This window comes from Lytechinus variegatus, chromosome 12, assembly GCF_018143015.1.
Source record: "Lytechinus variegatus isolate NC3 chromosome 12, Lvar_3.0, whole genome shotgun sequence".
Lineage (NCBI taxonomy): Eukaryota > Metazoa > Echinodermata > Echinoidea > Temnopleuroida > Toxopneustidae > Lytechinus > Lytechinus variegatus.
Genome location: NC_054751.1, coordinates 8472673 through 8500311, shown reverse-complemented (window position 1 = coordinate 8500311; position 27639 = coordinate 8472673). Strand labels below are relative to the sequence as shown.

General features: G+C 34.5%; 1 protein-coding gene across 1 annotated transcript; it reads right to left on the bottom strand.

Moving 5' to 3' along the window:
* Positions 1–27352, bottom strand: LOC121425095 (fibronectin type 3 and ankyrin repeat domains protein 1-like; the record flags this gene model as incomplete). The annotated part of the gene is given in 8 exon segments (XM_041621070.1): positions 1–420; positions 1581–1703; positions 2245–2388; positions 3293–3524; positions 4374–4533; positions 13153–13277; positions 21782–21947; positions 27236–27352. Coding segments are annotated over 8 exon segments (1023 nt in total). The 3' UTR covers positions 1–354.
* Positions 27353–27639: the final 287 nt, after the last annotated feature.

Here is a 27639-nt window from a genome sequence, read left to right as displayed (position 1 = left end):
CCACCCCTCCCCCCCAAAAAACAACAACAATGAAATAATATATTCCTTAACTATTATCGCTAACCCCTTCAATTCAACCTGATAATATAATATATATTTCTTTTTTATCTCTGTAACTGCCTCAATCTACTCTGCTTTTACATACATGAAGTGTGTAGACTCTGCAAAGTACATTTTTCTTTTTATAGGAATAGGGAATAGCACACAGGGGATCAAATTAGACCTTACCAAAAAATAAAGCCATAGGATAATCATGAACTTGTATGATCATGGCTCATATCAGAAGAAAAAAAAAGTTATGAATTTAACCAAAGATGCTATAAAGTCTGGGTGTATATAATGTTCCTGGTAGGGTCAGTATTCTTGACTTTTCTTTGATTTGGTGTTCTGTAGAACTTCCTCAAAATATTTCATCACTCTCTGTATGAAAAAAAAAGAAGAAAGCGAAGGAAAAGAAGAAAACGTTACATAGTAATCTACATGGCAAATGATAATTCATTAAAAAGAAACATCATCGGGCAATTCCATAAAATATGTACGTCCGACCCCCTATATGTGAGACCTTCATGAAATTTTCTGTCACTGATTTTTTGTTTGTTTGACAGTCTGTAATGCTCTCAAATGACCATGACTCAGTCAGTTTATGAAGTGAAGCAAATCTTGAGAAAAATGGGGGTAGGACGGACAAAAAGGTCATTTTATGGAATTGCCCCAATACATAAGAAGAAGAAAGAAAAACAATTTGGCAAGAAATGTACCCCTGAGTACCACTTAACTGGTTGGATTTGAAAAGAATTGTCTAGGTAATATAGTTTTAGCAAATCATGTCAGTTGATACCAGTTCAATATGTGGTTATTTATACTTATGAAAACATTACAAATATGTAATAATAACCAAGCCTGCCCGGCAAGGCCATATTTGTGAAAAAATATACTAAAGCAATGCATGTAATACAGTTTTTTGACAACCAATGAATTAAGGAGACTACCAGTATGTTTGACACTGAATGAAACTGATTCCCAACCTGACAATGGGTTGCCCCCAAAATATGTTGAATGCTGCCTAGTGTAGGTTTCAGACTGTATATCAGGTTGCATGAATTCTTTAACAGTGCCCCTGTAACCCTATTTCATGTTGATTCCTATTGATACACAGTGCTGAATATAACTTATATGTTGCTAGCATCCAAATATGTTTCATAGCTTATCAATTGAGTTGAATATTCTTTTAAACTTATTTCATAATCTCTGAAATATTTGGATACTATAAATAACAAAATTTTGCTCAGCACTGTGAATTGATAGAAATCTACTTAAATTTGGTTACCAGGGGCCCTACAATCACCCCCGAAATGCTAAAAATAGCCCTGGAAAATTAAAAAAGGGGCCCCCAAAACTCCTTACTTACTGCAAAAAAAAAAGCTTATATATTTTTTCAGATTTAGACCCCCCTAAAAAAAATAATAAATAAATAAAATGCCAGCTAAACCCTGATTGCCCTTATTACTTGAATACCTGCAGCCCTTTAAAATAAAACCACAATTCAATTACATTGGGGAAAACAAGGATTAATAACAAACCTTTCTATCAAATGATTTAGCCATCTCATACGCTGACATGCCATGTTCAGTCTTCACCAACGGGTCGGCTCCCTGCTCAACCATCACTTTTACCAACTTCTGATGACCATTTAGGGCAGCAATCTGATCATGAGGGGTCAATAAATGTGAGTTCATATTAGCCATGGGCCCAGAATAAGGCTCTTAAATCGTGTTCCAGAAAGTTCCAGCAATTTGAAATAATGAGGTGTTGAAGTGAATACGGGCAAGTTAATATTGAAATGTGTTCTGTCAAAAAACATGGTCATACATGTAGTTCTCTTTTTTTGAAAACTTTTTTTCGGGTGGGGCGGGGCAAGTAAAAAACGTTTCCTAAAAGTTGGATAAATAGGGGAGGTTCTATTAGCAAAAATTGTATTTATGTGATAAATGAGGAGTACTTTTCAAAATCAAAATTTGGTCCCCCTTTTTAATAAAAATCAAACAAATCTAGTTTAAACACTTGGAAATAAGGATCAAATTCTGTGTTGCATGATGATCCTGGTCTTACCTTCAAAACTAGAGTGAATGATTTAGACAAAGAAATCAAACTTCAAAGACGTGACTTTGTTATTAGAACAATGTTTTCTTCAAAATGATTACCTGAGTGGTGTAATTTCTTTTATAACATAGTAGGGTAACTTACCATTAGTGGTGTTTTGTGATCCTTGTCTTTCATATTGACGTTAGCTCCGGCAAGCAATAGTATTTCTCCAATCTCATGATTGCCCCCCATAGCAGCACACCGCATCAACGGAGTCCACTCTGAGCTAGAATCTTTCTCATCAATCTGTAATACGAGAGAGAGAGTAGTCAATATTGTAATGGTAGTTTTTAGTTTAGCTATTAGACAACATGAATATCTCTGATATCAATTTTGAACCCCCTTTGTTCTTGTCTTTTTTAATAAAACCAGCATTCTTAAAGGTATCGTTTAACTTTGTGAGTAGCCGATTTAAGAAATTCTCAAACCAAGATGAAACATGTGTACAAGTGCATGTATTAGAACTAATAAACCCTGAAAACAACTATTATTGAGAATGAAAAGCTAAAACTACAAGGCAAACCCTGATTTTGTAAATAGGTGTCTTATAGACGCCTAAATAGTACACATAAGTGTATGGGATTAAATTAAGATGGTGTTACCGGTCACTTTATATTTCAAATTTTGAAGCACTAAATAATAATTTTCGAACGCAATTTTTTCTGGGCTTCATTTTTGTAACATATCACAGACACAGGTGACAAGTGTGACCTTCTAGCTCAGATTTTTTAAAAGTCAAACTAATGTTAACCAATCACTTTAACACAAATCTGCAGTAAAAACAAGCAATAGTAAAAATAATAGGGTATTAAGGAACCGATGTTAAGCTATACATTGAGCAGTTGTTGCCTATTTCAGATCATTAAGTTCAGACAGAAGTGAACTAGTGGTGCTTTAAAATAAATTTATCAATTCCTTTATATTCCATTTAAACAAAAAACATACACCCGACATAACCACATTTGAAATGAACAAAATATGTAGTCAAAGATACAAAGAGAGTGAAAAGAGAGTCAAATAACATTTATGAAGACATAAATAAACACACAGTCTCAGTTGAGTAGAAAAAAAATCATTCCATCAATTCATTTTATGAATTATCTGTTCTTTGTTCTCAGTTTTTTTTTTTTTTTTGGGGGGGGAACTTTACCTTACTACCATCCATAATAGCCCATTGCACAATCTCTTTATGACCTCCATCCACCGCCCAATGGAGAGCTGTAGATCCTCCTAGATCTTTCTTTTCCCATGATGCACCATGAGCGAGTAGCCGTCGGACGACGTCTAGATGACCGGCAAAGCACGACAGCATGAGGGCGTCCTTTCCACTACCATTTTGCATGTTGATGTCTGCTCCATGCTCTATTAATAAGTCCACCATTCTGTAAGTAGATACATCATGTATAAATAACAGATGAGTGATTTCACGGTGCCATACATATGCTTTATCTAAAACCACTTTTATCTGTAAACTACATGTATCATCCTTCCAGCTAAACCTGTTTAGGCAGCATTTCATTGCGTTTATTTGGCAGTTGGTCTAACTGCCATGTACAATTACCACATAGGCTCATTGCCAATTATAGTGGTCTATAAAGCACAATAATACCACCATTGTAAAGCCAAAGGAAAAATGATCCCAGTTATGTAAGACTAGTGGTAGCCAAATTGGATTCGACATAATTGGGTAAAAAGTGTATCAAAGATGAAATGGGAAGCACACAAACTGATTAGACAAAACTAAGATAGACTTGATGGACTAATTGTTTATTAGAATCATGTAGTTGAAAAAGAAAGACATAGAGAGATAGAGAGGGAAATTACATTGAGTTCAGTGTTGAAAACTGATAATGGGGCAAAACCAACGGCGATAGGTACTGCAATCCACATTGTAACTAGCCTATAATGTAGGCGGAGGCTGCAGTTATTGTCTTTGCTGTTATGCAGAACGCGAGAGATACGTCTGATCTGGCGAGACTACCAATTCGCAGCCACAAATGCGTAGTCTCGCCAGATCGGCCGTACCTCTTGCATTCTGCATAATACCAAAGACAATAACTGCAGCCTCGGCCTACATTATAGGCTACATTATAACTGATAGAATTAAATTGCTGAAGATCCCTCCTAACATATGAAGAACATGTCTTATAAAGATCAAATCTATCTATCTCTCACAAGTCTGATTTTTCATATTGTACAACACTTTGTTTTATTCCTATCCAGTAACTTACTCTACTACTCCTTTCTGAGATGCAGCCATGAGGGGGGTATAACCAAACTTGTCTGGGACATCGATCCACACGTCACCTGACTCTAAGATCTCCCTGGCCTTCTGTAGATCTTGCGTAAGAATGATTGCCTTGTGGAGTTGCTCACCGGTTTGTGGTTCCTCTGTAAAAAAAAGCATACAATATCATATTACTTTTTAAAGTAAAGACTTTGACAATTTATTCTTAAGGTTATCTTTCAATATAATAATTAAAGGGGAAGGTCACCTTGATAATACGTTGGTTTTAATAAAAGAAGAAAAAATATAGAAAAATATTGATGAAGGTTTGATGAAAATATATCAAAGAATAACATTAATGAATTTTCAGTTTTGATTTTTATGATGTCACAGATGGGCAGCTCCTCCGTATGATGTGTGATATATTTTGTTTCTTTAAATGTAATTTTTTCAAAAAATTGAAAGTGATTTTATTTGCATGGTGAATACATATATATAAACAGACACATCATTTCATACCATCTTCAATAAGAAAAATATTTTTATTCATCATTACAAAATTGGAGTTTATGGAATTTATATTACATGGTAAACTGGGAGCTATGATGTCACAATTAAAAAATTAAGAATTCACAACTTTCTTTATTTCTTTGATAGATTTTCATCAAACTTGCACCAATTTTTTCTTGAAATTTTCTGCTTTTACTAAAGCCCAACAAATTGTCAGGGTGAACTGTTGTTGTTATGGTTGTAGGAAAATGGTGTACTGTAAGTACTGAGAAAATCTTTCTATCCTGCAGATTAGTTTCTGGTAAGCACCCAAAGGTCTTTGAGAACCTTTGGACCATTTGAGCAGGCAGAACGTTTTGAAGTGATCATTGGAAAGTGGAAACACACTTTTAACCAAAGGAGTACTGTTTCTATGCTTTTTTTTAAGTAGGTGCATGCAGTGTGACAGGTTGTTAGGTTGGGGCACTTGCTTTTTCAAAGAAGAGTAACTTGTCTTGTGACTTAAAACTGGAAATGCATTAAAATTGATGTTCAGAGTTGATGTTTCATTACTGCTCCCCCACAAATCTTCTTTTAAAGAGAAATGGTGATCATAATAAGCACTTTGATTACAATGAGCATCTAAATCAACATGAGAGAGGATGCAGCCACAATTTCATTACGTCAAACTTCCCTTTGAAACAATACTGCAGTTCGGATTGCGAACTGCGGTGTTGTACCCCATTTTCCATTTGGATCTCCTAAAACTCATTTCCAAGCCCTTATCAACCGTGCTTGGCCAAGTAATCCAGGGGTAATCCCCGCTGTCTCCATTTAACCCCCACAGGCCAGTATAAGAGCGTTGAGCAAAGGATGAAAAGATAAACAACAGCTGCGCTATTACGTAAGACTTCTCTGCCTGTAGTAGGACCTTCGGAATGAAATTATTGTATTCCATATTTAATCACGTTTTCAAAGGCATATTGTATTCAGTAACCCAATGTTAGTCCATTTTCAATTTCGAACGAAGAAAATCGACCTCGGAATAAGGAAAGTAAGCGAATAAAAATGACGGCATGCTTACAGGGACCGCACTCAGCGCTGCGCATGCATCCCATTGTGTGTGGCCCCCTGCTGTGACTGTATATGCCGGGCTGTTTTATCTTCGGACCAACGTCAAGAAACAGGTGTTTTGATACTTAAATTGCTTTCTTGAGGCAGTTACAGCTGGAGAAGAGAATTGATGAGAAGGGGAACTGGGGTATAGTGTTCTCAAATGGAAGTTTTTCGTCATGTTGAAGTAGACTGCAAACATAAAAAGGCTGATGTTAACCTAATAAATGGAGCATAAAGGATTTATTTTTTTCTGCCAGAACTTGGGTGCTCTAACTTTGCCATTAATCATAATAATTATAAAATGATTACATACTTTCCTTGCAAAAGATTTTGGTGCTGTACATGTATGTGTAGAATGTACTCCAATGACCAATGTAATAATAGAGATAATGGTGGTATAAATGATAATGACTTTTTAAAGATTTTCTGATATAATACAGGTGAAAATAATGGCAATAATACAGTAGTGCTAGGTGATTCCCTGTCTCCTCCTTATAACTTTATATATAAAAAATAATATCAAAACCCCTGAGATTTAAATTATACTTGATATAATGCAAAATAAGCAAACTTTCAAGAAAGTGTGAATATACTGTACATGTAATTTGCAAGAGTGTTTGATATTAAACAATAATTCAAGAGTGGCCAAGAAGTGCTATACTGTATAATACAGTAAGAATTAAAACAATTTTGATGTGTACTATGGACATAAAATGAAAATAAGTACACTTTAGATTGGTATATATATTACATATATGTACACATATATATTGAAAAGGGAATATTGACAAACTGTATTTTTATGTGTACCTGTAAATGCTCCAAGTGAAAGTTGATGTGCAATTTGTGCACGATAAATACTGCACACTTCATGAATGTGGTTAAAGAAATCTTGCAGAATAGTCTTTCAGTGTAAATACCAACAAATCATTTAATTTGCTCATACAAGTTTTATACAGTAGTAAAAAATGTGTGATGCTTTAATAGCTTATATACATGTAGAAGATAACTTACCTTTTTCTTTAAATTCCATAAATTATATTGAGCATATTGATTGCATTATAAGAATGATACAGCATTAACAAAATATATGTATTCAATTATCGTATTAAAAATTGCACAGATCTTTAACTTTACCAAACAAACTCCACAATATATTGTACATGTAATTCCACTGACATTTCTGGTATTTTAAAATAAAGTGGAATTTCAAATAAGAAAATTATGCTTTGTTTTATACACATCCCTTGTCAAACCCAACATTCCATGTCGATCTGTACAAAAAGATACCAGTATTAGTGCCTAGTAGCTCGAACCATGTACATGAAAATTATATGCGGATACAAGTGGATGTGATAAATATGAAATCAAGATGTTATTATCAATACCCCCTCCAAGATGTATGGGAATAATGGGATTAATAACAAGACCCTAAGGATCATTTGATATGGGATGTTCAGACATCATCAGAATCACTGTACATGCAGGTAGGCGGATCAATTCTGAAACATCACTTATTCTCATTATGCTTGTTTATATTGTTCAATGTGAACAACACACCCGGGGGGGGGGGGGGGAAGCCACTTCCATTGACGAGTGGATACCATGCATGCGCGACCATGGGGTCTCGAAAAGCACCCTTAACACGTATTTACAATGTTCTGAAAATGCACCCCTTAACAAGTATTGCCGTGTGAAACCCTACCCTTAAGAAGTATTGGAAACAAAACAGAACTCTTGGCAAGTATTCCCTGAATTGACCTCCTAAACAAGTACAGAATTATTTTTATTGTTATGTCACGGACGTCGGTCGTTGGCACCTACAATGTACATCTTTGGGTTAAGTACCACCTCCCACATCTTGCACAAATCGTACTCTAAACACGCAGTGTTGACTCTTTGGGCAAAAAAGTACATCCTTTATAAAACATTTTAGTCTGAATTTTTTACACCCTCGCAAATATGACCCAAAACACGTAGCTTTCCTAGCGAAAATAGATCCCTTTTTTCATTATTTTGGTGTTTTTGACACCCTTATTACGTTACGTATGTAACATGCCCTATCTTGAAAAAGACATCCTTTTTATGTGTTTTTTGGTCGCGCATGGTATCCACTCGTCAATGTAAGTGGCCCCCGGGACAACAAATCCTCACTCATACATGTAGTTTCTAGGCATGATGCTACTACCTTCTAAATGTTAATCATGGAGGTAGAAACCTCCATGTGTTAATCAATTTCTTAATTCAATTGTGTAGGATACAAAAAATCTGAATATATCAATCATAAAAGTGGGCAACCAAAAATTCTGTTCACATGACAAGTGGCACATCATATATCGGTATGTAAATACATTTTCATCCATTTTTAATACCGCCGTATTAAAATCGAAATCAAACCCTCATACACATGAAGGCTCACCAGATATAACACCTCATCTTCTGATCAGATCAGGTATATGAAAAATAGAGTAACATAATTGAAAAAAAAAGATGACTAATTTCTGTCTATTGGTGAGACCAGGGCTCCGTAACACAAAGGTTTGCGATTGATTGCAAATATGAAAGAACCGCACTGATTGGTCCCTGGTCAGTATTTTAAACCAAATGTGCGTGTAACATTGATATTGATTGGTCAGTTCATTTAGCGATTGATCGCTAGTCTTTGTGTTACGGAGCCCAGACCCTCAATCATCTGACATTCAAAGAGATAGTACAGCATATCATCCATGAACTAATGTACTTGTTTTTTAGAATGAAAGAAAAGAAATGCAATGTGTAGAGTGCATCTCACAAAGTTTTGTTTGTAATTTAGAATTTTGTAGTTTTTTTTTAGTGTGAAAGACCTCACATTGTTACTCAACATGTTCGCATGCGACCTTGATCCATACACCTATCTGTCATTCCTATTCCATAGTAATCCCCAAAACTTGACTCAAATTACTTTCAACGATCACCACATTAAAACCAGCCCCTTCAATGGTACCAAGAAATAAGAATTCCCTTTTTCAAATTGGCATAAAATTGCATTTTTACGACAATAAAGAATTATTATTTCTATCATTTCTGACATACCTCAGATTCATATTTCCTGCTCCATTTCATACTTTTTTATGCAGTTTCTAAAACAGTTATTAACAATTGTAGTGTTGTCCTTCAGAGTTCAGATAGAAGAATGGATATTACCATATCATAAAGGTGCTCACCCTTCATAAATTCATCTTGTGAGATCTTTTCTCCACATACTACACAAAATTAATAAAAGTTATCTCTCCATTGGTTTTATTGTGAGGACAGTATCATGATATTTCGACAACTGCAAAGAGGGAGAACTTCTTGAGAGAACAAAACAAAAATAATGAAAAAAATTATAAAAATTACAACATAGAAAGCTCCATCCTAATTTTTCTTTTGAGAAAATTTCATCTTATTTTTTAAACATCCAATCTTTGTCTAATTTTTTTAATGATCTGTTACTCTCACATTTTTGATCATTTATTATTTCTTTCAGGTATCATTAATTTTGGATTACTGCCCTTTCAGGAAAAAAAAGCCTAATTCAGGATTTAAGTTGAGTACACAGTGTATATGATTAAAAAAGTTTTAGAGTTGAACTAAAATTCATATATTTTGTACAAGATATCCTAAAATGGGTTGCTTTATTTATTTTTTAATCATTGATGTTTGATTGATGTCTTAGTTGTTTAATAAATAAGGCTACATGTAGGTTTCGAGTGAACATGCAATTATTGCAAGCAGTTTGGAGTACTCCAAGGATGATGCCAAGCAATCAATAAATCAATGTATTAAAACTAGTTTGATAACAAATGAAAATATTTCTGGGAGAAATTTACCCACATTGTCACACCCAATCAAAATGCATTGTGTCTGATAGTACTTACACATGTAGGGTGCGTTTATTCGACACTTTTTAACCCTAGAATCATGATTAGAATCATGATTCAAATCACGATTCTGCAGAATCACGATTGCGTTTAGTTGAAAGTGGAAATAAACGTCTTTCAAATCACAAACATGTAACACGGAAAAAGGGGTGTTTGGAAAGACGTTTCTGTAGAATCACGAACGAAAAAGGTCGTATAAACGATATCGTGATTTGAATTTTCGATGAACCGACAAGATTTAATACAAGTAAACAAAAACAATACGGGGTACAATACACGGAATTCTGGAAGTAAAAGATTTATTTTTCGGAAGCCGAGTAAACGTTGCACTTGCACAAATGATCGCGCGTTAGCTCCGGCGGCAGCAAAAATCTAGCAGCCGTCGTGAAGCTAGAAACACGCGCGAAAAATGTTGACCTATACTTTCTGGGTCAAACTGCGCACTGTGATGCGCACTGGATCGGCCCGAATTCATGGAGAAACAGCGTTAGAAAGATGGTCGTATAAACGCTGATTCTGTCGGATCGTGATTCATGTTGCTGTTTTGAATCATGATTCAAATGGTGATTCAAATCATGATTCTGGGTTGAGGTCGCATAAACGCAGCCTTAGTAGCTTTAAACTATTTCATAATCCCTTTGCACATGTACAATTTCAATTACATCATCAAAATTCATTTTAACTTCTAATTCTCATGTTTTCTTTGTTTACAGATTGTAGTATTCAAATGTACTAAAATTGGTTTGATAACAATTAATGAAAACAATTCTGGGAGAAATTTACATCAGTCAAACCTAATCAAAATGCATTGTGTCTGATAGTAGCTTACAATATTTCATAATGCCTTTGCACATGTACAATTCCAATTAGAGTATAAAAATTTATTTTCTTCTAATTCTCATATTGTAGGGTAGCATGTTTCAAACAATGACAACTGACAAGAGTTCTGGGGCCTGTTTCATTAAACTTGTTATAATGACAAATTCCGATGACATCTGATTGGCTGATAGTAAAGTTGTTTATAGTAATTGTGCATTTGTCATTATAATGTCTTTTGATATGAAATAGGACCCTGAACTAACGCAGCCCTGTTTTGAGTCATTCACTTCTAACAATAATTTACAGTTTCTTTTCAGGGTTCCCACAGAAATTTAAAAACAGAATTCCATGACTTTCCTATTACTAAATTACTGCTTTCCATGACTTCCTCTGACTTCCCGGGAGTTACAAGTATGTAAAATTTGGGATGTCACAAAACAGGGAAAAATGGAAATCATGAACACCAATTAGCAGCTCTATGATCAGAATATTAGAGTTGTGAGACACGACAAACTGGAAAGCTACCATAGCCAAGAGGTAAAATGCAATTCCCTGACCACAAATTTTTTCCAGGATTTTCCATGACTTTGGGAACCCTGATTTTGCACTGTCTTTCAATTGCCTCTGTTTCAAAATACAGATAATGTCAAAGGGGTCATGCCATTGATAACCACATTTAAAAATGGAGATATTGATGACTATTAGGGTGGCTATTGATCTTGAGCAGGTGCTCTATTGTATGGAATGTATGATAAATGTAAACACATGTATACATACACCTACATTGATGGTATATATATCCAATGAGTGATCTGTTATTTAGCTGTAAATCTTTGATAACAAATCTCTGTGAGAAGAAAATAGTTATTGTGAATGAATACTACTTTTGATAGTTAATCAATGGTTTCCCTAATTTTGCAAATCTAAGTAGAAATGTACTTAATTTCAGTTACAGGTATATAATTAGTTCAGGATAAGAATATGTACATTTTGAAAGCATTGATATGTACATTTCATGATGCCATTTTTTTTACCAAATGCATTAGTTCCACAAAACAAACAGTATACGATAAAAATAAACTCTCAATCATCATATTATTCTATGTTAATCAATCAATTTAATATCATTGTCATTAGTATTAATAGCAGGCAAAAAAAATCTATTTTTATTATTATTTTCGGGGGCTTTAGCAACTCACTGTCTAAATCTGCAACATCGGATAAGCTTTTTTAAGAATTGGATTTCCAGGGCTCATTTTTTTTTATTTTCCAGGGCTCTTAACTTTTCCCCTGATTATTAGGAGGCTAAGATATTGATCAATAACGATTCATTGATTTTATAACCTTGTGCCTTTGTGTCAATTCTGATAATAATCTAATAATGTGCATTGTGCATACGTGTAAAAACAAGCTTTTATATTCTCTTTCTCACGGGTTGACATTTGTGTTTTTATATTGATCTTATTCAAATAACCTTGCGACATAAAAAGCCCTCTTCAAAATGTTGAATTTGAATTTGCCATACAGTAGCTACAGGTGTATTATTGTTTCATGAAATGAGACTCAAGCCTAGCAACCTACCAGAAGTGATATCCTTTCACAAGAGCAATAGCCTATCTGATATGCGCCGGGCTATGGTGGGCAAGTTATTGGTCGCGCGAAGCAGACTGACGGGCGAGGGCGAAGCTTGAGCGCCTGTCATCACTGGTAAAGTCATCAATATGCATATATGGTTATCATATACATGTATGCGTGACATACTTTTTATTATGCATCATTCATGAGATAACCCTTATATGGCGATCAACTGTATTTTTTAACCAATCAAATATCATCGCAGTCTACATCACGTTCAAGCCTCGTCGCTTATTGGTCCATGTTCGCGGAAAGTTATGAATATTTATATTGAAGCTTAGTTGGGGGTTCATAGAATTTCTACGAACGGAACAAGGTAAATAACCAGTGGTGCGCCCTCGCTCGTCAGTAGTTTGCCCACTAGCCCGACGCATATCTGATAGGCTACAAGAGCAATAATGTCTGATTAAGGGTATTCAGACCGCCTCAAAGTTCGTCAGTTCCACATATTTTTTTATTGGGAAATTCGCCCTGATCTACCCTGATCAGGAAGCAAAACATTCTTGGCCCACCGTGTACACTGTAGATGGGTGCGGGCGCCAAGGATGGCTGCTGAGCTAGCAATTTTGAATCTTGCTCCTTGCCTGCTTATCAGACCATACTGCACATGTTTGTTACTTCAATACCTTATCCAGAAAGGATCTTCTTCGGGTTGGTATGGATACAGAAAATGTTTATAAAGTATTTTAAGGCCTGAACAAGTTTTTGTAATTTGATAGATACCCTGGTGATCAAGGCGGTCTTAGAACGCCTACTGAGATCAATGGTTCCCAAAGAATTTTCCTTGATGATATCTGAAATATCTGGATTCTGAATACTTACTTGTAGTTGTAACAGTAACAGCTGGACTGAATTCACTGTTTCCATTATTATTCATCACTTTCAAGCGATATCTGTATTGTGAAGAGGGATCTAAGCCATCAAATACGTGATTCGTTCCATATCCACTGAAATGAAAATGTTGAAGAAATATGAGATGTACAGTAATCAGAATAGATTTTGTAAATGGAGGAAAATTGTAAAAATGCATTGACAAAATTTCATTATCAATCTATTCCACAAAGAAAAAGAAAAGAAGAGTATAGAATTTAGCAAGAACTTTCATGATAAGAAACTTAGGTCACTGGATACCTTTTAGTTTCTGCTTTAAAAAACAAAACATTTGTAAAAGGCTGTGGCAATTTTTGTTTCATTGCCTTATTTTCCAAGTGACCCAAAACATGGTATGAAGAAGAGTTTCTTTCAATCAATCGTCTTCTTTCTTTTCCGCTCAAATGGATCATAATCAGGGGTGTGAGTGGTCACATATAAAAAGAACAGAAAAGAGCTGAAGAGTGTTGAAAAAATCTGAAATAGAAAGAGCTCCCATACTTTTAGTACAGAGGAAAGCCAAAAATAAGCTGAAATTAAGCTGGAAAAAAAAATCTGAAATCAGATAAATATCTTAACTCTCACACCCCTGATCATAATTAATTGACATGATGAAATACACTTATTCCATTTTAGATCATTCACATGTAATTAAAATTTTATTTATTTTTAAAGGAAAATTAAACCTTTGGACCAAGATAGCTTGTGCAAAAACAGAAAAAATTAAAGAAACAGATTAATGATACTTTGAGAAAAATTGAAACAAAAATAAGAAGAAAGTAAGAGCATTTGAAGTTCAGATCATTATTGTAATTGGCAATACGACAAAGATGTGTGAACAACTTTCCCATTACTTTTGTATATATTTCACTTAAACTGCCTCTTTTATCACATAGATCTATCAAAAGATCATGCACATGTATTCTTTCTATAGGAGGGCATGTAATACGGATTTTCAAAGAAGACATTATGGATAAACAGTTTGTATCACAATAAGATACATGTAGAGCAAAAAGAGACAAGGGGGCATCTATAGTCTATCAAAGGGAAAGTTGTTCACATGTGATATCACGCATCTTTGTTGCATTGCCAAAAAGGGGATCTTTACAGCATTAGTGATTCAAAAGATCATAACTTTCTCATTGTTTTTCCAAGTTTTCTCAAACTTATTTTGATCTCACTATTTTTTACTTTGCTGTTTCTACACACAAGCCAACTAGTTCCAAGGTTTCATTTGCTTTTAAATCTTTGTGGTTTTATTATATTTTTAATCATCATGAACAGAGTAATGTCCTCACAAGATTGAGTAGCCATTCCATTACTCAGTGGGGCAACAGAGATAGAATAAGAGAATTGCCCCCAACCTTATTCATCAAATACAACTAATTCATGTGAGAACAGTGAAATGAAAGGGCATTAATTAGTAAAAGCACCTGCTGACATTTTAACATAGTTATGTGGTTACGAAATGTACAAAATCATTTATGACTTCCTTGCAACAAATTCATTGCTAGCTACAAATGTCATGTTATATTTCAAAGCTTTTGTGTAACAGACGATTCTGTCATTTATTGATTGTTCACTCTATTCAAGATGAGCCCTTCTCTTACAAATAAATTGTTTCTTTTATGGGCATTGATTGTGTATTTGTAGGAATTCGACCCTGGACAAACAGAAAAGTACAGCTTAGCTGATCAGTACATGTAATCAAAGGGGAAGTCAACCTTGAGTCCCTGAAGTAAGTTGGTTTGAAGTGAAACATATTTAAAAAAATCCATTGAAAAGAATTCAAAAGATTCTTCTTGTTAATGATGTCATATGTGAGCAGCTATACACAATATTCCATTTTGTTTTAAAATGACTTTGACAAAATTCTTCAACCCCATTCCCCCAAAAAAGAAAGAAATCACTCATCATAAACATAAACAATTGAAAAATATGAATTTATAAAATTCACCCTTTATCAAGAGATGCACATATATTTGGGGGTGACTGACTGTAGAGTATCAACAAACACAAAAACTTTAAAAAAGGGTAGAACTTCTAAAAAAACAGTTACCATACATGTAACATGACTAAATGGGTTACACTTCGTAATTCCGAAGGTTCGTAATTCCGAAGATTCTTTATTCCGAAGGTTCGTAATTCCGAAACATGTAAATTGCCTATACCTCGATGTTCGTTAATCCGAAAACATAAAAAGGGTTCATTAATCCGAACGTTTGTGGCATTATTCCGAAGGTTCGTTCGTCCAAAAACGAGATAAGGTTCGATGTTCCGAAGGTTCGTTAGTCCGAAAACGAAATGAGGTTCGTTAATCATTACGTTTTCGGACTAATGAACCTTCGGAATTACGGACTTCATTTCATTTTTGGATTAACAAACCTACGGTATTACGAACCTCACTTTGTTTTCGGACTAACGAACCTTCGGAATTACGAAACTCATTTCATTTTCGGACTTTCGAGCCTTCGGAATTACGAACCTTCGGAAATACGAATCTTCGGAATATCCGAACCTTCGGAATAACGAAGCTTCCGAATAACGAAGCTTCGGAATTACGGATGTATGCGGACTAAATGTGTGTTCAAGCTTTATATTGCTAGTTTTATCACAGCTTTTTGCATTAGAAAATGTTTGGTTCTATATATCCAAGTCCTGTACTATCAGTGAGGCTATAAATTACAGCAATGAAATGCCAGTGTTAAAAGGGCTTTAACTGCTTACATATGGTGTAGATCAATTATTCAAAAATATATTTTATGGAGGAAAGAAAATGAAAAGGAAATTGTTTGACACTCCTCACTGTAAAATTAATGCATCATTACACACATTCAATTCAACCATAAAAATCCACTGTGCTGGTTGCCATGGTATCAAGAAACAAATAGACACTGACAGACCTGATAAACTCCAAATTATTCAGACCTAACAAAATCAACAAAACAAATCTTTATCTGCTGTGTAATGTATTTACATGTATTCTCTCATCTTACTGATGCATGTAAACAGCATATGTACATGTCGCTAATTAAAGGTCAAGTCCACTCCAGAAAAAGGTTAGTTTGAATAAATAAAGAAAAGTCAAACTAGCAAACATGTACATGTAACACTGAAAATTTTATCAAAATCTGATGTAAAATAAGAAAGTTATGACATTGAATAAAGTTTCGCTTAATTTCACAAACAGTTATTTGCCCATGCTGGTCAGTATGCAAATACTTTATTATTTAACATCTGATTTTGATGGAATTTTCAGTGTTATGCTTGTTGGATTTGTCTCTTTTTATTCAAATAAAAAATTGTTGGGGTGGACTTGTCGTTTTAAGGATTCACTGGTTTTTCACATTTTTTTTGGGGGGGAGGGGGGGCTTTCTCCTTTACATGTCAAAGACAGTCAAACTTTATTTCTTTGATTACTAAATGCAACTATTAAAGACACTATGTCAAAGGTTGCATTTAATATCCGAGAAATACTTTTATTATGTATTCACATTTATGTGGATATTCAGCTTCAGAACAGTCTTTTTTTAAAACAAACATGTGTATAATCAACAGTATGCAGACACCTATATACACGTACATTGTATGTTTACATACAGTAGGTAAGATGTTGTCACATTATTTTTCATGAAATAATTATATTTTTCAATTGTTTGTTTTTGCATTTGATTTCAAACTGATACAAAGCTACTGCAGGAGATCAATTAGTTGAAAAATGAACAATTTTTAAGTCTTCTTTGCATGGCATTCACGTCTTCAATCTTTAACAATTTCTTTCAAATGTACAGCACAACAGAACACATTGATCCAGACTAGAATAACTTTGTATAAAAAGAGAAGCCTTACAGATCCACACACCAATCTGTCTCATTTATTTGATTCTCATCTCATATGAAGACACCTGAAAGTTTTCTGTTTGACCAATTCAAAATCTGTTAGGTGAAGAAATCAGTCACTTCTTTTGTCAGACTTCTGAAAACATTGTATCCAATGTAAACATCTTTTCTTTCTGAAAAGTCTTGCATCGCTCTTAGCTGCATTCTTGTTATATAACAATAGTAGGGCAAGATTTGAAAGTTTCAGTACCTGGGTGCATTCATATAAGTTTGAACCTACAAACATCACATATTTGTTTAAATATTTGAATGTCATTCAGCAGTGAGAACATTCATATTAGAAACTATTATTATTCGTGTATAAATTTGTGTTTATTTGGGAGTTCTGGGACCATATCATTCTGTAAAATTTGAAATACTGTATAAAAAAAATAGAAAAAAAAAATAGTGACATCATTGGCTCTTTCATTTGCATATCATTGAGTCTTGTATTTAACAGTTTTATAAAAAAAAGCGAAACTTTAAAATGTCATAACTTTTATATATAACATAACATCCAAGTTTGATTGAATTTTCAGCATAATGCTTGAAATTTCTTTGTTCTTTGTTTTTCTCCATTGAGTGAAACTATTCTGTGGGTGGACTTGACCTTAAAGGACAAGTCCACCCCAACAAAAACTTGATTTGAATAAAAAAAGAAAAATTCAACAAGCATAACACTGAAAATTTCATCAAAATTGGATGTAAAATAAGTTATGACATTTCAAAATTTCACTTCATTTCACAAAAACAGTTATATGAACGAGCCAGCTACATCCAAATGAGAGAGTTGATGATGTCATTCACTCACTATTTCTTTTGTTTTTTATTGTTTGAAATATGAAATATTTTGATTTTCTCGTCATTGTCATGTGAAATGAAGTTTCATTCCTCCCTGAACACGTGGAATTCCATTATTTTACCATTTTGTGCTTCAGGCAAGGAGGTCCTAATCGTCAAATTCGTAAAAATTGAAATATTGTATAATTCAAACAATAAAAAACAAAAGAAATAGTGAGTGACATCATCAAATCTCTCATTTGGATGTAACTGGCTCGTTCATATAACTATTTTGTTAAAAATAAGCAAAACTTTGAAATGTCATAACTTTCTTATTTTACATACGATTTTGATGAAATCTTCAGCATTGTGCTTGTCTGGCTTTTTTCTATTGATTCAAATCGAAATTTTTCTGAGGTGGACTTGACCTTTAAGTATTTTTACATTGAATTTTGATGTAATTCTAAGTGTATGCTTGTCTGATTTTTCTCCATTTATTCCAATTAACTTTTTGTTTGGGTGGATGCAAAATGAAAAGCAGAGGAGTGTTTCATCAACATTTTTGTCTGACAAATTGTCAGATCTGACAACTTTCCTTCATTCTGATTGGCTGTGAGGCACTGTTACCATGATAACTATCAGATAAAACAGGACTTGTTGGATGAAACGTCGCCAAGTCCTTTCATGAAACGCTCCCCTGGATCTAAAAGCATACATTTACATACATGTACATGTATCTGGAAGAAAACTTGTAAAAAGCCACTTGGAACAGTTCTGCTAATCCACAAAGACTACAAACTTTGTGGTATTTATTAGGTGTTATCCTAAAGATACATATGATGTACACAAAGTCTACTCAGAAAAGAAGAGCAAATTCAAAACATGTACAGTTACCGTAGCCAGTAACTTATTCAACTACATTTCTTTAAGAATCGGCTAATACTGTGTTCTGTGTTCAAGAACATGTATGCAAATTTTGTATAAAAACATTGAAACCAAACAATATCTTTTAAAATTCCAATTTAGGCAATGCATGTAAATGAGGATTGAGGAAGTTAGAAAAGTACATTGTACCTCATTTAAAAAGAATCAAAATCTGGCACAGCTTTTTATAGACACTTGGCAATAGATCTATTCTTTATAAAGTCTAATATTAAAAAATGTGAAGTTTAATGATGGAGTTTGATTTTTATTCATTTTACATTTTGGAAAAGCCCTCCTAATTTGTATGCATTTTACATGAAAACTATGTATAACCATTTTACACACATATGCTTTTCACCTTGCATTTTCTTAATCCCATACTATCTTTTTTTGTTTTACACTGTCTTTTTAGCCCCATTTGCTTAGCCGGGGTTAACGCCTTAACACCGGACTATCGCACAGCTCATGAATATTGATGATTTTGCTACACAGAGTGTGATATAACAGGCAATTTTGACTTCTGTGATTGGCTATGCTTAGCCAGACTTTTCCTTAGCCCAGCTTCGGTTCACACTGCTTCTCTTAGCACTGCAATAAGCTGCCCAACCCTGCTTTTTTGCAGGGCCAGATAGTACCATACTATTTACCATGCTAGTCCACTTTGCTATAAAAATGTACTGTAACAACGAAGTTTAACCCCAGTAAATTGGTGGGGCTAAGACCCCCCCCCCCCCCCCGCTTACACGTAGCCCCACCAATTCCCCAGGGTTAAGGGACATATGTGCAGTGTGAGAAGCATGACAGTGAATAGATTTTTTCTTTCCACTTATAGGATTAGCAGCAACTACATGTACCATTCATTTTGTGCTGCACTCAACCCAGGTGGCGTAAATGGGTACCTGCAGGTACATTTGTAGGAACAACTTCCTTGAATGCTTCAGTGGCAGCACAGTTAAAGCTGGAGTAATACTAGCAGTGCTTTATAAATCCAGCTATTATCTAGTATTATTATGTTATTTCATAGCATTCTAATCTAACACTTGCAAATAATACTAGTTGAGAGAGACGGGGTGGTAGAAAGCAAGCAAATTACTTTAAGGGGAAAAATCAATGACATGCCAAACTGACCACACAACATAAGAGGTAAAAAACAAGCATTGTTCTCAGATAAGTGTGTAACTCCGCTCAAGCAGATCCTGACTCTCAAAAAACAAAAATAAAGCACTTGTAAACGCCTTTCTTTCCACAATGGTACTACAAGTATAAATCTACAGGAAAGTAAGATTGGCAATTGTACTAACAGGCAGATTCACAATAGTGATGCAACTTTTGTTATAACCTAATTTTGCCAAAAGATATGCATATCACTGCACACAAGAAAATCATGAGGGTTATTCTTTATGATCAGGTAAAATGAGGATATCATAATTGCCAAAATAAGAGAAAAAGGATTCACTTTTCAACAGCAATGTGTGAATGCTGCATGGAAAGGGTATTCACCCTACATGTATCATAAATATTTGAGATGAATCATTTAGAGTGACAAAAGCATGATAAAATACTAGTTTAAAAGTACTCTGAGATTGAAGCAAGATTATTATTTTTTTGTGGTCCTTTCTGAAAAGCTATGGTTGAGCATTCTGAACTTCTTTCTTATTTTTCAATGTATTTATATTTATCCTTATCCCCCTCAAATTTGTTAAATTTGCACATTCTGTATAAATTACAAATTTATGTAAAATATTATTTGTGGGTTGAGACAGACATGGAATCTCTATATGCATGTAGGCCTACAACCCTTGTAGCTACTGCTCGTCACTATTGGGAAAATAAGATGGATAGAGACAACTGACATCAATATAAACTAAGAAAAACTGCTCCTATTGCCTATTAAGCGTTGCCAAGTTGCGTAGGCATATGGCCTCCTTACATACAGGTCTCTAGACAATAATCACTGATAGAGATCAAGGTATTGATCGTCACATTGAAGATATGAGGACATGCACACTTAAAATCCGGTCAGTTGCTAGGGAAGGATAATGTCAATAACAGCACCGTTGTCTAGTCTGATAATAGAAAGCACATTCACATCGTGCTATAGAAAATGATATCGAATGTGATACATTAAAATAAATGTATTCACTCCCCTTTCATTCCATGTTTAATAGCAAGGATCTCAATAAATAGAATTTTGAAGGTACTAGATTCATATCGTGACCTTTGAACTCAGTTTTGAGCATGGTGTACATGTAGAGTGTAGCGAAAAATAAAGTACAAATGAACAATACTGTACAGGTATTTTCACAAGTATAGGGCCTACGTAATCAGGATAAAAATATACAAAGAACTAGTGGTGCTTTGCCTCTGCCTACAAATAAGTCAAAACAAAGCTTGGTATCAAAATTTAAAAAATAACGTACATGTTATCTGTACAAAATACTTTGATCGGGTTTCTTACATGTCTATACAGAAGTACATGTACATGGCAAAAAAGCGTCTTTTTCTTTTGGGGAAAAAAATGATGAATTCCTAAAAACTGTGTTTATAGCCAAACCTGCTTTTAAGTTCTAAATCTATATGAAAACTGTCTACAATTTTAATGAAATTGCAAGAATTGCCCCTTTCCTTGTCTCCGAGGATTTATAAAGCAAAAGTCCAGAGTTGGTTTTCAAGTGTAAACATTCATTACTTTTTTTATCAAATGAAACTAAAAAGTTAGACATATTACATCAAATTACATGTAAACATTCATTTTCTTGTCACCTACATGTAAGGATTTTATCCGACTGAAAATGAAAAACGTCCAACAGATATACACATTCCTTTTCTTTTCCCCTAAGGCTAAGAGATTTTATCAAATGAAAGTCACACAGATGTAAATGTAAACACTTCTTTTCTTGTCTCCTTAAGAGAAATTTTCCTACAAACTAAAGTTCTTTTCTTGTATCCTCGGGGATTTCAATCAAGCAAAAATAAAGAGGTCAAGGAGAGATATTTACGTGTAAACATTTCCCCATCCCTGTGTCTGGTCTGATTCTTGGATGATGTAGCGGAGTCTTCCATCTCCTTTAGAGACCGTGTCCTGCTTGGCCGCTGCATCCCAGTATAATTCAATACTGTGATGAGTTACTTTACCCACCACGGGAGGATCTGGTTTCTTTGGTGCTGCAGTGAAGAATGAATAAAAGAAAATATTACAAGTCTACAAGATAAAAACAAGTGAACAACTGTGAGGAGGTGACTGCTAGTGTGTTTACAGAAGCTTAAAAAGTGTCACGCACGAGTTTATCTTTTAACATGGCGACAAAACTATATATCGATGAGTTGATTTGAAAAAGTTTAGATGGAAGTGCATATAGCAGACAAGGTCTCTTGCCAAGTGGATTTCTGTTCAGCTATCTGTGGCTAACTTGCTATACACTACAGTTTGAGGCCAAGGATACTTTTCTTTTTCTTTAGGTCTAGGATACAGCCTCATAGCCAGAACTTTCTTGGGACTTCAAACAAGGATTTCATCCCAATCACAGATTGGCTCAACAACATTTAATAGTGAGGGCACATTTCCTGAAACCAACAATATTCTCACCCAAATCATTCTAAATCCATTTCATAAAAGGCTTCCTAGCCAGACGTATCTTGATATCAATACAATCTTCACAAGTACTTTAATGGTCAAGTCCACCCAAGAAAAAATTTGATTTGAATAAATAGAGAAAAATCAAACAAGCATAATAAATAAAATTTCATCAAAATTTGATGTAAAATAAGACTTTAATGTTTTGCTTATTTTTCACAAAACAGGTATATGTGCAACTCATACCCCTTTCATAAACCCAATTATACGGCTAATAGCAGCATAATTTGGTCGCAAAATCGGAGGAGGACCAGAGTTATCCGCATTATTTTCATGCTGCAATTATCTGCATAACAGCATCGGGACCAGATTTTGACTTTATGAACGCATTTCGAAAGTAATGCGGATAATTGCCATGGTGCGGTCACAAGGTCACCCTTTTCCAACGCATCCCCATCAAAGGGGGCGTGTGCAGTTGCCATGATGATTATCAACCTTTTTCAGGACGGGCGCTCGTAAAAATAATGCGGATTATTTTCGGAGTTTGTGAACGCAATTTTTATTGAATTATCCGCATTACTCTTAGGCGGCTAATTGGAGGATTGGTTTATGAAAAGGGTATCAGTGATATGCAAATGAGAGTCAATGATGTCTCTCGCTATTTCTTTTGTATTTTATTGTTTGAACTTTGAATTATGCAATATTTCAATTTTTACAGATTTGACAGTAATGACCAACTTGACTGAAAGAAAAAATGATAAAATAATCGCAATTCCACATTTCAGAAAGGTTTAAAACATTGTTTCCCATGACGATGAGGAGAAAATTAAAATATTTCTTTATTTCACAGAAAATAAATAGTGAGTGGATGATGTCAGTCCCACCATTTGCATACCAACCAGGATGTGCATATAGGCCTACATGTAGGCCTGTTTTGTGAAATTAAGTGAAACTTTAAAAATGTCATAACTTTCTTATTTTACATCTGACTTTGATGAAATTTTCAGTGTTAGCCTACTGTATGCTTGTTGGATTTTTCTGTTATTATTCAAATCACCTTTTTGTTGGGGTGTACATTCCTTTAAAAAGAGAACACCTCAATAAAATTAAATGTATTTCTATAAAAATAACAATTTCATTCACAAAAAGATTAAATATATTCATCAAAAAAACTTCCATAGAGGCTTGAGCATCATTCTTGCTTAGAAAATGTTAATGATAATTTGTATACTAATATCAGTGTGGATGTTAAGATGATGACATGACATTTGCACCTGGGACAGTTTGCTCCAGGCTTAATAAGGACTAAGGTATTATACCATACTAAAAGTTTTTAACAGAGTATTTTTCCAATAAGAGAAGTTTACAATCACACCTGTTCTATTCCCTTGTTTATAATCAGCTGATCTATCAAAATACTGAAAGGGGGAAATTTTTCCATAGTCTAAATGAAGATATATAATGTCTGAATAAAATACCTTCACTTTTTATATCAAAAATATGACTGACCAGCCCTGTTTTTAAAAAGAGCAAAAAGGAGTGCAACCAACTATTTCTTTTTTTGGGGGGGTCTAAGTGTGTGGAGTTATAGCAGAGTAGTGCTGCAAGTCAGGTGGCATGTTCGGGTTCGGTTCGGCAGGGTTTGACAATGTGTGCCGAATTGAATTATAAACACATAAAGTAAAAGATCGCCAACCCTCAGCCAGTTTGTTCCAACAAAGGTCTGTCATATATTTATAATAAATTGTTTCTAAAAAATTGTAATAAAAGTTCTTGCATGAATTTCTTTTATTTATTTTTTTTGATAAACAAGAGTAATTTCTACTTTTATTTTTAAATGAAATATAAATACCAAAGAAAAATATAGAAAATGAAAGAATGAGGATAGAAACAGAATTTCAAAGAACAGAATGTTTTTTTTTAATGATTAGTTCATGTATTATGATTGATTACAATGGCATTGCAAACGCAGCTTCTCTGATCGGAAAGTGTTGATCGGGAATGTCGAAATAGTAGACAAACAACCTCCACTCAACTGTTATTATACTGGTAAAATTCATTCAGTAATCCAAAGCATAGGAAATGTTTTAGAATGTCCATATTTTTTGAAATGTAGAACTTTAAATCTGACGTGGTCAATCAATTACTCTAAAAAGATAAATATCAGTTGATTCTTGGTTCTGAAAGATTGACGCAATGTGACTTCAAAAACATAGTTTCCCACACGAAAATGATTACGTGGGGCTATACTGTGTATTTTAGTATTGTGAAATCACTCAGAGTTGATCTTCAGTTCCAAGATGGAACTGATAAATTATCATTTCATTTTCAGTAATTGACCAGATTAAACCACTTAAAAAATATTGACAATGGAAAAACATTTCAAATTCAGAATATGAATTTTACCACTATAATATCAGCTATTAAGAGCAGGTTGTTTGAACTTCCTGTTTCAACATTCCATATCAACTATTTCTGGAACGCGATTTTTGAATTTTTATATCTTTTCTGTTTCTTCGACCCTCATTCCTTCATCTCTGTATTTTCACTGATATTAATAGGGACATTTCAGAAGGTGAAATATATACTTTACTATTACTTTATCAGTCACAAGGACGGAATTTATATCTTTAATTTGTTAAAAACAAAACGATAATGAACGATTACAATCTTGTCTTGTCTTTCCGTTAATGCCCACAATCATTATATTGATTATTATGGCATATGAACGTCTAGACAGGAATAACCGTCGTTTCTGGGGATTTATTCAACAATTTCTGACATTTTACTACAATTCCCATTTACCGACGGCAATGTGTCAGTACGAGCCTTCATGTGTAATCTGGTCCGACAATTCGGCGGACGGATTTTGTCTAGATTTGTTACTTCTTTTAGATTCTAAATGACATTATATTATCTTGGACGAAGGTCCACTATTTTCGTTAGACTCTAATCTTTCTATTGATATCATATACATTTTATAATATTTTGAAAATATTTCCCCGGGTTATTCCTTATTTTTTGACTTTCTGCCGGAGAGGAAAATATGGCAGCCGTCAACGAGTTGTGCTTTTATCAAGGCTTTCCGATTAAATTTTCGATATCTTGGCGACAAGTTCCGAACGCACGCACATCAATATGTCCAAGCGCAGCGCAAAGCAGCGGCACAAATCGCGATAGGTAGCGACTGGTAAATACGTCTGTAATGATGATGACGTCATCCAAGATGGCAACTTACCTTGACCAACGAAAGGATCGAAGATGACGATGTTTCGATCATCATTTCAAAAGAATTAGCAGTAACTGAGGTCTAAGGTACGATATTTCTGAATTTTAAACATTTTTTCGTAAATATGGATGTGATTTCTTTTTCATAATATGACATTTTATGTACAAAAAAACGATCGGAAAATAGGGTTCCCGCTGTTCTATCTAACATTACTGCCAAAATACGTTGTCTGTACGTACGGGCCTCCAAGCTTTTCAGTCTATGTATTGGTGAATGAGCCAACGCAGTTCAGCGGAACAACCAAAATACAGAGACTGAAGCTTTTGGTCTAATGAACGTCAAGATCGACTTGACTTACTGGGACCGGCAGGTGCAATACACTGGGTGAACACCCTACTCTTTGACGAATAGTGTATTGCTTTTAACGTAGGTTATGACTCTCCTATACACGGGACCAACAGTTGCGTCCTTTCCGATGGATGGAGTGTTTTCCAACTGCATTCACACCTGCACTGAATACAGTGGTGAGGCATGATAACACACAACGCTATAGCATCAGGTTTTTTGTTAGACGCGTTTCGGCATGAGCGGGACTCACGTTGAGATCTACGATCTTATCCGAAACATGCGCTCTAACCGACTGAGCTATGCTGCCTCCAAGGCTCCAATCAAGATCAATTACAGCAATATGTAATTCAACTAGGTCTACACTTTTTTTAATGAGTTTAAAAGCTTAAAATGACCCCCCATTTCATGAAGAAAAAAAATTATTCATGTTTATAAAAAAAATTCTGATATTGATAAAAATTCAATCTAAGACAAGTTCAAAGCTTTCATACTTTGTCAGTTATGAGGAAGGAATTTGTTGTCTTTTTCATTTTGGACAATTTCAATCATGATGGATTGAGGAAATACATAATTCAACTACATTTTTATACTGAGTTTAGCTTCAAGTGTCCCCTCATTTTATGAAGAAAAAATTTATTGATGTTTATAAAAAAAATTCTGAAAGTGAAAACAATTCAATCAAAGACGAGACGCGTCTGTAACGTTGGCGAAGAACAATAGGAAACAAGATGGCGGCGTAAACATTGGGCAAGTCTCTTCCGTCTTTTCACAATATTTTTCTCATTTTTTTTAAGAATTCTTGTTAAAAAATAACGAGGAGAGCGTATAAATGTCGGAAATTAAGTTTTAAGATGATGTCACTCACTATTTCTTTTGTTTTTTATTGTTTGAATTATACAATATTTCAATTTTTACGAATTTGATGATTTAGGACCTCCTTGCCTGAAGCACAAAATGTTGAAATAGTGAAATTCCACGTGTTCAGGGAGAAATAAAACTTCTTTTCACTTGACAATGACGAGAAAATCAAAATATTTCATATATCATATTATGAAATAGGCCTACAAAAGAAATAGTGAGTGACGTCATCAGTTCCCTAATTTGCATACCCACTGAGATGTACGGTACATATAATTGTTTTGTGAAATGAAACAAAACTTTAAAATGTCATAACTTTCTTATTTTACCTCCGATTTTGATGAAATTTTCAGTGTTATGCTTGTTGATTATTCTCTTTTTTTCAAATCAAGCTTTTGTTGGGGTGGACTTGTATGAATGAAGAATAAAAAGAATTATCCTCACCTGACATCGTAAACCTATCTAAGAATCGATGTAATTTCAAGCTATCATTCTCAAAAATTCAACACAAGGTTACTTGATCTTGATGAGACTGCGCTGGCCTGGCCTGGAGACAGTGGATGGAGCTCGGAGTGCAGTGGAAAAGAATAGTTCAATATGCCTACATGTAGGTTTGGCACACTACGGTAGCTCAGTGGCAACACAGCCCAGAGATAAGGCGATGAACGCTCGGAACGTACCGATCGGTCCTTTCGCTCACGGGTTCTGGAACTAGTCTCACCCCGTTCAAGTTGAAAAAGGTCACAAATCGAGGTACCACTTCACCGAAATGCAGCGTTATCAATTTCCAATAGAAACTGAGAGGAAAATTGTGTACAATTTCACTGGTTTCGGACTAAAATTAAGTA